The 13,606-nt window shown below is 36.5% G+C and overlaps 1 protein-coding gene across 3 annotated transcripts in view; it reads right to left on the minus strand.

The window, feature by feature from the left end:
- The window catches only part of LOC111146575 (ER membrane protein complex subunit 2), a 42,802-nt gene extending 31,488 nt beyond the window's left edge, over nucleotides 1-11,314 (minus strand). Inside the window, exons 1-4 of one of the 3 annotated variants that reach the window (XM_022502180.1) lie at nucleotides 11,245-11,314; nucleotides 4,400-4,513; nucleotides 3,832-3,896; nucleotides 1,149-1,222 (exon numbers count right to left, since the gene is read on the minus strand). In XM_022502180.1, the coding sequence (XP_022357888.1) occupies nucleotides 1,149-1,222; nucleotides 3,832-3,896; nucleotides 4,400-4,513; nucleotides 11,245-11,284 (293 nt within the window). In that variant the 5' untranslated portion in view covers nucleotides 11,285-11,314. Of the gene's footprint in view, nucleotides 1-1,148; nucleotides 1,235-3,831; nucleotides 3,918-4,399; nucleotides 4,514-11,244 lie in introns of all 3 variants that reach the window. The other 2 variants (XM_022502179.1, XM_022502178.1) reach the window with 2 other exon arrangements.
- Nucleotides 11,315-13,606: the final 2,292 nt, after the last annotated feature.

Raw genomic sequence — 13,606 nt, forward strand, 5'->3', positions numbered from 1 at the left:
GTGCACTGCTGATGGGAGTGTAAATTGGCATAGACACTATGGAGGTCCCTTAAAAAATTCAAAGTAGAACGACCATTTGATCCAACATTTCCACTTCTGGGTATTCAACCAAAGGAAACAAAATCACTATCTTGAAAAGGTACTTCCAAGCTCATGTTCATTGCAGCATTATTTGCAGTAACCAATACATGGAAACAACCTAAGTGCCCATTGACAGACAAGTGGATAAAGGAGTCTGATATAATGGAATATTATTCAGCCATAAAAGAGAAAGAAATTCTGTCATTTATGACAACAACCCTTGAGGGCATATGCTAAATATAATAGAGAAAGACAAATACTGCAAGATCTCACTCATATATGGAAAAGAACATAAACTCATAGATACAGAGAACAGATTAGTGGCTGCCAGAGGTGGGCAATGGAGGTGGGCAAAACAGGTTAACAGTGCTCAAAAGGTACAAATTTCCAGTTATAAAGTAAGTCCTGGGTACAGCATAGTTACCATAGTTAAAAATACTGTGTTGTGTACCTGAAAGTTGCTAAAAGAATAAATCTTAAAAGTTCTCATAAGAAAAAAAATTTTAACAATGTATGGTGATGGATGTCAACTAAACTTACTGTGGTAATAATCATTTCACAATATACAGAGATATCAAATCATGTCATATACCTGAAACTAATACAATGTCAATTATATCTCATTTAAAAAAGTAACTTCTATACCTTGAATACCTCAAAGGGTAGCACACATATGTCATTACTAATTCCCAAAACAACCCTGATTAGTTGGTAATATTCTCATTTTGCAGAGGAATAAGGCTAAAAGGCTTAAATAAGTTAAATAATGTGCCAGATAAACAACTAATAAATCCTAGAAAGAGGATATAAAACCAACCCTTACTGAAAAACATGATCCCATTTCACTAGGCCAGAGATAGTAAATGAATTGCACTCCAATGTCAAATCCTATTTATTGGGAGTAATTGGCAAGATTTATGCTGAGAAGCACTCTGGCACTATTCTGAAGCTCAGTAGCAAAAGGTCTTGCACAATTAATGATGTTGTCATGGAGGTAGGAGACCTATATCTAGACCCCATGTTTGCCATTTTAAAATGGGATTATACTGTTCCTAAGATTCAGTTACCTTTCCATGGCTTCAAATCTCATGCCAGTTAGTCTCTTGACTCTGTGACTGCCAGGGAACTGTCTTCTTAACTCCTGAAGACAAAACTGTAAAAATAATTGGTAAAAAAGACTTAAGGAGTAGTGATCACATTACATACACTAAGTGGGTTACAAGGAATGGTCTATATAGTCTTCAATATATCTTCTTAAATCATTTCATTAGCGTACTCTAACATGAAGTGAAATTAATTGGTGATGAATAATGAGGTAAAAGAAGAACTCTTGAAATTACAGTGGGAGCAACAATTAGTTCTCAAGACTGATCATGATATTAACTGGGAAAATAAGCAGATCATGGGATACACTAATAACTCTTCAGATACTGCCATATTACTCTTCCTTCACAATTGCTTCTATAATGTATTAGGCCCAACTTAAACGTTTATAACTTCCTGGCTTTTAGTTTCTATTATCTAAGCATTCTCTTGATAAAAATTAAGCTCTTTGACAGTACTCTCAAGTCCCGCAAATACTCTAACACTGTATGCCCTGTTGAAATCATGTATTAATCAGTCATTTTGTCAGTACACATACCATGATTTGGGGTCATAAAACACAGACACCAAATCTATAGAGTGCCAATCTCCTTTGGGAGATATCCATAATTCACCCATCAACTTCAATAAATAAATATTTTGAGCACCAGCCATGTTCTTAGCAACATATGAGGATTTTAAGAGTCTTGGAAGCACTAGAAATGTTAAGGATTATAAAAATGGTCCATTCTAGTGCCCAAAACCTAAGTGACCAAAAAAATACCTTTCACTAGTGAAGATACTATTAATTAGTAATAAAGTTATAAACTGATCTTGGAAGTACAGCTTCCAAGTATGTTGCTAAAAATCTGCCACAGTAAGAAAAATATTCAAGTTAGTCAAAACTGAAGATGATGTTTGCTTATTTCTTTGACATCACACGAAACTCATACCGTTTGGTCAATCAAGCCATGTAGAAATTCTGAACATTTAAAAAAAAAAAATCTGTGTTACAAAAAAAGTTACCATTTAATTTGATCTCCTGCTTGGGTTATCAGTATTATATAATCTGATTCTCATACTTTATCAAATGGCATTTGCTTACTTAAAAAATAACTCAATATTTCCCTTAAGATGTTAGCTGCCACTCTGTGAATATGGAAAAGACTATTTCAGGGCAAAGTTGGTTAAGCGTCCAACTCTTGATTTCAGCTCAGGTCATGATCTCAGGGTCATGGGATCAAGCCCCAGGTTGGGCTCAACACTGAATATAGAGCATGCTTGAGATTTTCTCTCTCCCTCTCCTTCTAACCTTCCCAGCTTATATAAATAAATAAAAGATAAACAAACAAACTATCTCATAGGTTCTGAAAGTAATCTAAAAGGTTTTACAGAATTTTTTTTTTTTATCACTAGCAACTCCACTGAAATTAGATGTATAGCTAACATAACATAATTACCTTGGGAAAAAACAATGCTAATTTGGATATGCATATGTTCTCCTGCTAGTTCTATTTTCTGTCTGCATGTACTTTCTTTTTGGTTTAAATGAGGAAGTAGCATGAAGTAGTACTTAAGAATTCAGGATTATAAAACAATAGAACAAAAAAACCAACACCTCCAGTTCTTGGTTTATGAGATGAGTATGACAGCATCAAGCATAAATCAAGGAATAACTGTGAAGATTAAATAAAGTATGATATAAAGCATTTAGTACAGTGTCTTTCACAAGTATTCAAAAATATAGCTATTATCATTCTTTTATTTTAAAAGTAGTATTAGTATTTTAAGTAATGTTCTGCACATGTTAGGATTTTCTAATAATTTAAGAGATATATTTACAACATTGCAAAAGAGTATTTAAGATTATATATAGATCCTCCACTTATGACAGGGTTACATCCCAATAAACCCATGGTAAGTTCAAAATATTGAAAGTCAAAAATGCATTTAATACACCTAATCTACCAAACAGCATAGCTTAGCCTAGCTTGCCTTACACATGATCAGAGCACTTAATATAGCCTCTAGTTGGGCAAAATCATCTAACACAAAGCCTATTTTATAATAAATTTATTAAATACTGTACTGAAAGTGAAAAACAGAATGGCTGTATAGGTATAGAATGGTAGTAAGTTTATCAGTTGTTTACCCTTGTGATTGCATGGCTGACTGGGAAGTATAGCCCACTGCCACTGCCCAGCATCATGAGAAAGTATTATACCACCTATATCATTAGCCTGGGAAAAGACCAAAATTCAAAGTATAGTTTCTACTTGAATGTGTATTACTTTCACGCCATCATAAAGTTGAAAATAAGTCAAATCATCATAAGTCAGTGACTCTCTTTGTTATGTCAACAATCCAAAAGATAAACTTGTTTTAAACTATCTGGTTCTTATTTTAAACACTATAATAGCATAATTCACCTCTTAACTAGATAACCTTCACCAACTAATTCAAATTCTTCACTTCCCAAGATTATTAAAAAGATTTAAGAACATTCTCTCTCCCAAAGTACCTGGTTAGTCTCCCCTACTCTTAAGAGTAGCAATGAAAATGACCTATAAGAACATTCAAATACAAGCCATGAACTAAGACTTAGCTACTTATAATTCATGTAGCAAATTTAAAATAAAATAAAATAAAATTAGTTTAAATACCTACCAATGCTAAGTCATCTCGACCATAGTCTAGAGCTGCAATCATCACTTGCTCATATATGATCCAAACTAGACAAAGAGGAAAAAAAACTGAATTTAATGTAAAACCTCCCAACAGAAATTAGATATTCTTCTTGTTTCTGATATCTTAGAGAACATCACTTGCAACTGAAAATTGATTTATTGCATATCTAGGATTAAGAAAGCATCTTTATATGCTTTCAGTAATATAAAATATTTTAATATCTTATAAGGTTAAAAAATTACTATTACTTAATACCATTGCTCTTCTATAAAATTCTTTATGAAATACATTTTGACCAGACCAGAACTATTGCTGTGAACTTTAAAAGAAAAATGCTTATTTGACTGCTTCACTACAACCAGCAATTAGAAGTCCTTCTCAAAATACTGCACCATTAGATATCCTGAGAAGTTTTTTTAAAAGAAGGGACAAATCACAGATTGATATAAACAGCAGGAAAAACATAATAAAAATATATCTGAAAAAAAAAAAAAAGACACTAAAGACCAAAACAGAACATGAACAGAGCATGAATAAAAGAACTTACTATCATCTCCAAGCTTAGAAGCATATTCATTAATTAATTCCTCTCCAACTTCCACAATTTGCTCACTGTTTCGTGAGTTTTCTTCTCTCCATTTTCTCATTTTATCTCGCATTTCTGAAAAAATAAAGTCTGTTATTATATATATTTGATAACTCAAAAAACTGATAATGAAGTTGAAATCAACTTATCAGGTAGAGGAAACAAAGTCACACTAATATAGGTCTATGGTATAGTCAAAATTCATAGAGCAGAAAATCAATTTAACGGGAGCAATAGATCCTTTAGAAGATTAAAAAGACATTAAAACTAACGTTACAAACATAAAAGTGATGAATGGCCTCCTACAAAGATCCTCTAACCCTTTCAGCAGCTATGGATCTTAACATTTTTGAAGTTACGGACATCTCTCAGAATTTGATAAAAGCTAGGGATAATTTTTCCAGGGGAAACACACACACACAATTATACACAGAAATCTCAAAAATCCAAAGTACTCCTGAAATTCCTACTCACTCCAGAATGTAAAATTTCATAATCAGGGGATCATATTAGGCTATCGGCACTGAAAGGAAAGTCATTCCAAAACTTCCTTAATAACATTACAGAAGTAGATGTAATGTATAAAGATACACAACCATGCAAGAAAATAAACAGCAAAAGATTCAGAACAAAGGAAATCTTTCAATTCTATATATAATAATAAATGAGAAGAAAAATGTAAAGGTAAAAAGCACTAGCAAACAGAAGAGTCACAAGAACAATTCTGTATATTATAAAGCAAGAGGAAACTGAGGAGTTTTAATGCACAGCATATTGACAATAGCAGGAATAATAACGAGGAAAAAGAAAGAGTACCTAATCCAGTAAACAAAAGACCTTTTTCATATAGTTACAATAGAATGAACTGTCCAATTCGCCAATCATATATATGCTTTCTTACTCCTACCTCTGAAAATCTAACATATTTACTTGTCTGAAGTACCAATTTCTTCCTTCTACAGACACAGATATAGAACAGATTTAAACAGTTAAATTGTTGAACAGGAGTTAAGTAAACAATATGCTAAGCCTCTAGAGACTAAGTATAAAAGCACCACAAAGGATTTTCATTACTTTCATAGACATTATCTGAGCCTCTATAACTCAAAGTCTAAAAAACAAACAAAAAAATAAAAAACCAGCAAAAATAGATCCTAAATGGTCTTACAAAATCAAATTAACAGTTAATTCCTTCTACCGACAACTAGAAATCAGCTTGACTTTCACTCCGCACAGGAAATAACCTTGAACTGATTCTTACAAGGCTGAAGAGAAAATGAAGAGATAAAAATAAATAAATAAAAGTAGGTCATTCATACCCCACAGGTTAAGGGCTCAGTCCCACAAAACTGCCCCTACTTTTTTTTTTTTTTAAGATTTTATTTATTTATTTGACAGAGATCACAAGTAGGCAGAGAGGCAGGCAGAGAGAGAGAGAGGGAAGCAGGCTCCCTGCTGAGCAGGGAACCCGATGTGGGGCTTGATCTCAGGACCCTGGAATCATGACCTGAGCCGAAAGCAGAGGCTTTAACCCACTGAGCCACCCAGGCGCCCCAAACTGCCCCTACTTTAGATAGCAATCAAAAGTCAGGGCCACCAACATTTCTGACCAATTGGCTATAAAGTCTGGGGTTCAGGGTGCCTGGGGGGCTGAGTTGATTAAGCACCTGCCTTTAGCTCAGGTCATGATCTCAGCGTCCTGATCAAGCCCTGCATCAGGCTCTCTGCTCAGCTGCAAGTCTGCTTCCCCCTCTCCCTCTGTGATCTCTCTCTCCCTCAAATAAATACATAAAATCTTAAAAAAAAAAAAAAAAGTCTGGGTTTCTCACAACCCCTCCTCCTCAGGTTTCCAAGAATGCCTCAAGGAACTCAGATAAGTGCTTCACTTATTATCATAGGTTTATTATAAAAAATACAACTCAGGTACAGCCAAACGGAGGAGGTACATAGGGCAAAGTGAAGGGGGCAGGAGGGAAGGAAGCAGAGGAACTTTCATGCTCTCTAAGCAAGTCCTCCATCCCAGTACCTTGATGTGCTTACCAACCTGGAAGCTCTCCAAACAGCATAGCTTAAGGGGCTTTATGTGGGTTTCATTCCACTGGCATGACTGATTTCCAGATGATCTCCCCTCCCAGGAAGTCAAGGGATAGGAATAAAGTTTCAATCCTGCCTTGGTCTTTTGGATGATGCCCCCAACCCGAAGCAACCAGCTACCAATAGCCTCATTAGCAGACAAAAATATACCCTTGTTCTAGAAACTCCGAAGGTCTTAGAGGCTCTTGTGTCAGAAACCAAGAAAAAAAGACTACATGTAAAAAAAGCTGTTCCTGGGGCGCCTGGGTGGCTCAGTGGGCTAAAGCCTCTGCCTTCCGCTCAGGTCATGATCTCAGGGTCCTGGGATCAAGCCCTCCATCAGGCTCTCTGCTCAGCAGGGAACCTGCTTCCTCCTCTCTCTGCCTGTTTTTCTGCCTACTTGTGATCTGTCAAATAAATAAATAAAAATCTTAAAAAAAAAAAAAAAGCTGTTCCTATCAACTCTATCATTCAGGAAATTTCAAGTGTTTTGGAGCTCTGTGACAGGAACTGGGGACAAAAAAACAAATACACAACCCTTATCATATCACAACATATGTTATCTTTAGATCCACAGCATGGGTTCTCAAAACTCAAACTCTAGCCCCTATACCATGGTTCACTTGCAGTCTTAAATCCACATTCACTTTCAACCTGGCCAATTATTTTCTTTTAAAGATTTATTTATTTATTTGACAGAGAGAGAGTGCATCTTAGAGGGGAGGGGAAGAGGGAGATGGAGAGAGAAACCCAAACAGACTCTGCACTGAGCACAGAGGGTGACCCAAGGCTTACCGCAGGGCCCTGAGATCACAACCTGAGCCAAAACCAGAAGTGAGACGCTTAATCAACTGGGCCACGCAGGTGCCCTAACCTCACAGATTATTTTAAAAGAGGAATTAGTGCCTTGGGAATATAAATTATTTAGTGTTTTACAGGTCTTATCCATTACATTGCATCCTTTGCCCATATGCTGAACCCAAATTAGGCTAGCATTCAAGGTGCCAACTTATCTCTTACCTTAAAAAAATTACCTTCACAAAACATATACATATCCATTAAGTATGAATCTTTAGCTTAGAAGTGAAATCTCAGGGTATGTTCCATGAGATTTGAGATCCTGCACTGTTTTGTTTAGCACTGTATCCTCAAGAACTGGAACAGTGCCTGCTGCAAAGTACTCCAGATATGTATTTAATTAACATGTTATTTACTATATAGCCCAATAGGTAAAGCTAAGTGTGAATGAGATCACCCACAGAAGGCATTTAACCTTTGAATTTTAGGCTCTTTGAATTTGATGAAACCTTTGAACCCTCTTTTCCCAGAAATATGTACATGTTTATGTATACTCAATTTATATACATTTTTAGGGAATTCAAAGACCACACAAAACTTGTCCCTCCATCAGTCAGAATTCTATTGATCTCAGATTTAATAACCACCAATAACACATTAAGTAGAGTGCTAAGAAAAGAACCATTAGAGACACTAAAAATCAAGGAGCAAATGGATATAGAAAACTCACAAAGGAAAGGTCTGAAAAATAAGAGAAGACCCATAATGTTATTATGAAACCAAGGAAAGAAGGTTTCATGGAGTGATCTGCAAAAACAAATATACTGTAGGTGTATAAAAAAAACAAAAACAAAATCCACATCCATTATACCTGATATTAGGTCTCCCTAGAAACCTTACTGGAATGAGAGGGCATGGAAAACAAATTATGTTTGAAGGACTGAATGAAGATAAAGTAGACAGTAAGTATTTTTATAATTATTTTTCCAACAAATATTCATTTAGTACCTATTACAGGCCAGGCATTGTGCTAGACATCGTATTCATAACCTGGCCAAATATCCTATTTCTGAGAAACTTGGCTATATACCTTTCTTACAACTCGCCTTCCCACCTCCAACTCCTAAGTAGTAACTTCTTTAACAAACATCATTAATTTTCAACTGGTTGAATAACTAAACCATATATTCTACTTTTTTGATAGAGCCCAAAAGATTAAAGGAGTGTTAGATTTTCCATATGGGTCTTTTATAAACGTGATAAACTTTCCTATCACAAGAATTATAGTACGTATTGAACAAGTCATTTCCACAACCTTAATTCATGAAGCTATTCAATGGAATTCTGAAGGACACAGGCCCAGCTGACATGCCCTCCCAAAAAAGTCTAAACAAAAAACTATCTCTAAGAGTCCTCTACCAGGCGCCTGGGTGGCTCAGTGGGTTAGGCCGCTGCCTTTGGCTCAGGTCATGATCTCAGGGTCCTGGGATCGAGTCCCGCATCGGGCTCTCTGCTCAGCAGGGAGCCTGCTTCTCTCTCTCTCTCTCTCTCTCTCTGCCTGCCTCTCCGTCTACTTGTGATCTCTCTCTGTCAAATAAATAAATAAAAAATCTTAAAAAAAAAAAAAATTTGTATAAAGAGTCCTCTACCACCCTCTAAAATCCTAAAAATTTGTTACTATAAGTTTCTGAAAGAAAAATCTAGAACACTTTTTAAAAGTCCCCTAAAAATAGATCTCTGATCCTGAAAAGGTCTGAAACCTTCATTTTACAAATAATCAAACTATATCCAATTAAGTGAGCTGCTTAAATCTACCTAAGATGCTACAGAAATTTTTGCAATATGAGAAAAATGGCTTATAATCTTTTTGTGACAATTTGTTAATGTTTATTATTAATTCCATTAACAATTCACTTAGGCAACAAAAAATGAATGAGCAACTCCAAAATGTCTAGCACAAGAACAAGATACAACTGGTCCCTCCCTTCATTCTAGGAGAGAAAATTTTAAAACTTAACAAACTGGATAAGTACTTCAATAGTATGAGGACACAGAGTTAAAGGGCCAGGGGTACATTTTGTTGCTTTTTTTTTTCTTTTTACAAAATTTTAGCTGAGGGATAGGGTAGGGTGTTCAAGGAAGGCTCTCTCAAGTATGGGACCTTGGAAGGAAATTCTGATAAATATAGAATAGTAGCAAGAGTAGGGCAAGAAAGGAAAAACACTCCTAGTGGAAGAAATAGCATCTGTCCAGCCCTAAAACAAAGAAGGGTAGAACACATTTAGGGAATTCAACAAAAGCCAGCATAGCCAGTTCAGAGTAAGGGAGGAAATAGTTAAGATAAAACTGGGGCCTGGGCAGGAGCTGGATCATCTTTTTTATAAAGCACTTAATTGTTTAAAAGCCCTTTAACATGCTTTCTCTTTTGTTCAGTCATACCTGTGAAGTAGTTAGTATTTCTTATTCTAAATCCACTTTTCTTTAGAATAATCACAGGGTAAAGTCCAAGTTACCTAGTTAAATCACCTTGTCTTCTGGTAGATATGATACACACCTACTTGTTCCTATCATCCAAGAAACCTATATTGAACATACCTGCAAAGTAACACTTTTAAAAAATAAGAAATATTTGAATCATGTTTTAAAAAGCATTACAAGTAACAGCCACATGTCTACCATCTAGCTTAACCATATATCCTGACACAAGCCCTTAAAACTATGTATTTTTACAGTTCTGTCCTCTCCATTAGACTGTGAACTCCTAAAAGTAAGGACTGTGTGTTACTTAATTTAATATGCCCAACATCTAGCTCTAAGCACTTAATACTTTTAATATAACGAATTCGCCAAATACAGGTAGAAATATTGTTCACAGTGAGCTAGAGGCCACAAAACCAATAATAAATTATTGAATTCAGTTCAAGTATAAAGGAATTTTACCTTTTCCCATATGTTTGCAATTCTGTAATATTGTATAGATACATTCACCATTAAATGGTCAATATAACTTTCAGTCCACATGTTATTATGTCATTGTTTATCTGAAGAAGGCATTCACTAAACAAATAAGCTGTTAAAGTCTAATGTTAAATGATGGGAATAGAAATTTCAATTATACAACTTTCATGCCTTAGAGAAACTCAAGGCTCTTCTCTTAACCATGCTTCGCACTGAAGTTTTTAAGAGAAAAGTCTCATAGAATTGGATCAAAGTTTGGCTGCTTCCAGGTTTAAAGAACACACTCCACCTTAGTAGGATGGAAAAAGAAGTCCATCACACTTGAGCATATGCCCGAGATAACCAGTTGTTTTCCCTTTCGGAAAAGGAATTACTGTCAGAAAATAAGAAAATTGTGTTAGGAGTCCAAGTGTGTTTTGAGGGGGAGTGGGGCAGCGAATGAAGACGAGAATTCAGAGACCCAGTTTTGCAGAGAGAAGGAAATATAAAGTGGCACGTAGAAAAATCAGATTTCTTCATGGATCTTTCACAGACCTTTACTGCACAGAGTTGTAACCTTTACAGAACACTTAATAAAAGGCCTTACAGGCCCTGTATTTCCTGGCTGCAGGGAAGCTTCAGAAAGCAACTATCCCGCCTCCTCCTCGCGGCCCAGCAGCCACACGAAATGTGCGACAGCCCTCCCGTCTTAAAATGGAAGCTGCCCTGGGCCACCGTACGGGCGCAGAGGTACATAAATCAGTCAGTCTATCGATGAGCACAGGCGGTGGGGAACACCGCAGACTCCAGTCGGAGGCTGGGCCAAGGAAGGGGTCAGCCTCAACCTCCACCTTGGCCACCACCTCGGCGCGGCCAGTCCAGAGAGAGCTCCAGCGCCTAAGACAGACGGGAGAATCCACGTCTCCACGGGCAGCAGATACTGCCGAACCGCTTCCCAGGGCTTTCGGTCTTTCCACGCCCGCCCGGCCCGCAGTTACCTTCCCAAGTGACATCGTAAAGCTCTGAGACCTTCGCCATCTTCCCAGAACCTGGAGGCAGGGAATGAGAGGGCGGGGAGACACCGTCACGTGACCTACGACCGGGCGGTGGTGAATTACGACACCATCTCTCATTGGTCGAGAAAGCGGAGGGGGTGGGAATAGCTGCGCACGTGCACAGGGCTCTGCGGAGGGGGCTGTTGGGGAAAGGGGCGGGGCGAGCTGGGTGGAGAGCGGCGTTCTCGGACTCTAAGGACGCGGTGGCTAAGCGCTGGGAGGTGGAGCGGGCGTGGTTTGAGGTGATTTTTACCAGGGGTTTTTTTTTAGCAAATGTTTCCTTTTTTTTTTTTTTTTTTTTTTTTTTTAAATATGCGCCACTCTCGGTTATTCTTCTTTTTCTATACGGGCGTATTCGTTCTCTTCCCACTTCCTTATTAGCACCTTGTTTTCTTCGTGCACTGCCGCAAGTAACGTTCTGCTCCAATCTTTTATTTGCCCCCAACTTTCCTCCTTCCTTAACGGGATTTGCTTTCCATTTTCTTTTGATGTTCGACTAAACTGAAACACTCCAAAAACTTTTATAAAATCTCTTTGAGGGACTAAGCGGGATTCTAAATTCTAAAATTCTAGGAAGTATTGTTGATTGCGCACCTCCTGTATGTGGTCTGTCAGCATATTCTGTATTGCACTTCCTAAACTTTCCCCAAATCTATTTGTATCTCCACTGCTACTACTTCAGTCTAAGCCACAACCATCTCGCACCTGACTGTAATAGCCTCTTAACCGTGTTAGTTTCATTCTTGCTGTGTAAAATCTATTTTCTATACAGCAGCCCTACTGTCTTAAAAAAAAAAAAAAAAATCAGACTACAGAAGTCCTTTGCTTGTGGCTTTCACATGACTCCCCCAGGCAATAAATATATATTCTAAACACTTTACCGCAGTTAACAGGGCTCTACTCAGTGTGACTCTCTCCTACATCTCTTACCCCATCGACCATTCTTTCTTCACTAGACCCCAGCCATTCTGCCCTACTTCCTATTCCTCAAACATTCCAAACTCCTATCTGCCTTGGGTGGCACTTGCCCATTACTCCCTTTCCTGAAATGTTCCTTTTCATTATCTTTAAGTGGCTGTCTTCTTTTTGTCTTTTATATGTCAATTTTATTTAAAACTACTATCTACATATAGGGAGGCCTTTCCAATAACAAGTGGATCCTAGTTAATGCCTTTTACATCACTATTACACTTACCAGTTTGATTTTTTTTTGTTTACTTATTTTCTGTATTTTTCATTGTTATATAAACTCCTTGAGAGTATGGACTTTGTCATTTTAACCTTGGAACATCCAACCTAGAAAAACACCTGGCATACAGTAGATGTTGAATGTGTGAATTAGAATTAGATATTCAAAAAATTAGTGAATTAGAATTAGATATTCAAAAAACAACAACTTGTGTTAGTGATTATTAGGATAATATTTCATAGTAGTGTACATTTGAACTCTACTCCTTGGTTGTGGGTAGGATATTCTCTTTTTATAGCTAATATTTTCCTAAAAATTGTAAACATAGTGAGTTTGGGACCATACCAATTCATTTTACCTTTCCCAGCCCCTTAACACAGTATTGGCATATGATCTGTGACATACATGTAGAAATTAATAATTGTACTAAATTGTTTATGCCTAACATTTTGTTGAATTTTTTGAGGGGGTGAAGCCCAACAAGGTGCCTTTTCAATACTTAAAATGGATATTATCAGTTATAACTAATTAAGGGAGTAAATATTCTCTAGTCATTTCAACTAAATATCCTTGTAACTAGCTGCTAGTGTCTTTCAGGCAGTAAACCATATGACAGTATGTTAAAGGAAGTCATTTTCAGAATTTCTGAGCTGGAAACTAGAATAATTTCATTTTTGACTTAGAAGGTATTTATGAATCATTAAAACTATATTTTTCAAACTTTTTATTTTGCCTGCAACCCATATGAAGGAATATATTTTACATCACACAGTATGCACACATATGTAAAAAACTGGAAAAAAAAAAACCTAGGCTTACCATGTGTTTATCCTCTATATTCTCTATTCAAATTGATTCAATTTCATTTTTTTATAAAAACACTAATTGCAATCCATTAACGGGGTAATGCCCGTACTGTGAAAAACTAATGGACTTTGTATATGTTTCCCAATCTGAGGACCTTAAGTAAATGGTTTGTTCAAGTTCTTGCCACTAGTAGGTAACAAAGATGGAAAATACATACACAGGAGATAAGCTGTTTAAGTCATAGATAAAAGATGAAATATTTACAGAAAAATATATTTAAGGGAAATTTTTTTTGCCAATAGTAATCTC

This window comes from Enhydra lutris, unplaced genomic scaffold (assembly GCF_002288905.1).
Source record: "Enhydra lutris kenyoni isolate GAN:26980312 unplaced genomic scaffold, ASM228890v2 scaffoldscaffold14, whole genome shotgun sequence".
Taxonomy (NCBI): Eukaryota; Metazoa; Chordata; class Mammalia; order Carnivora; family Mustelidae; genus Enhydra; species Enhydra lutris.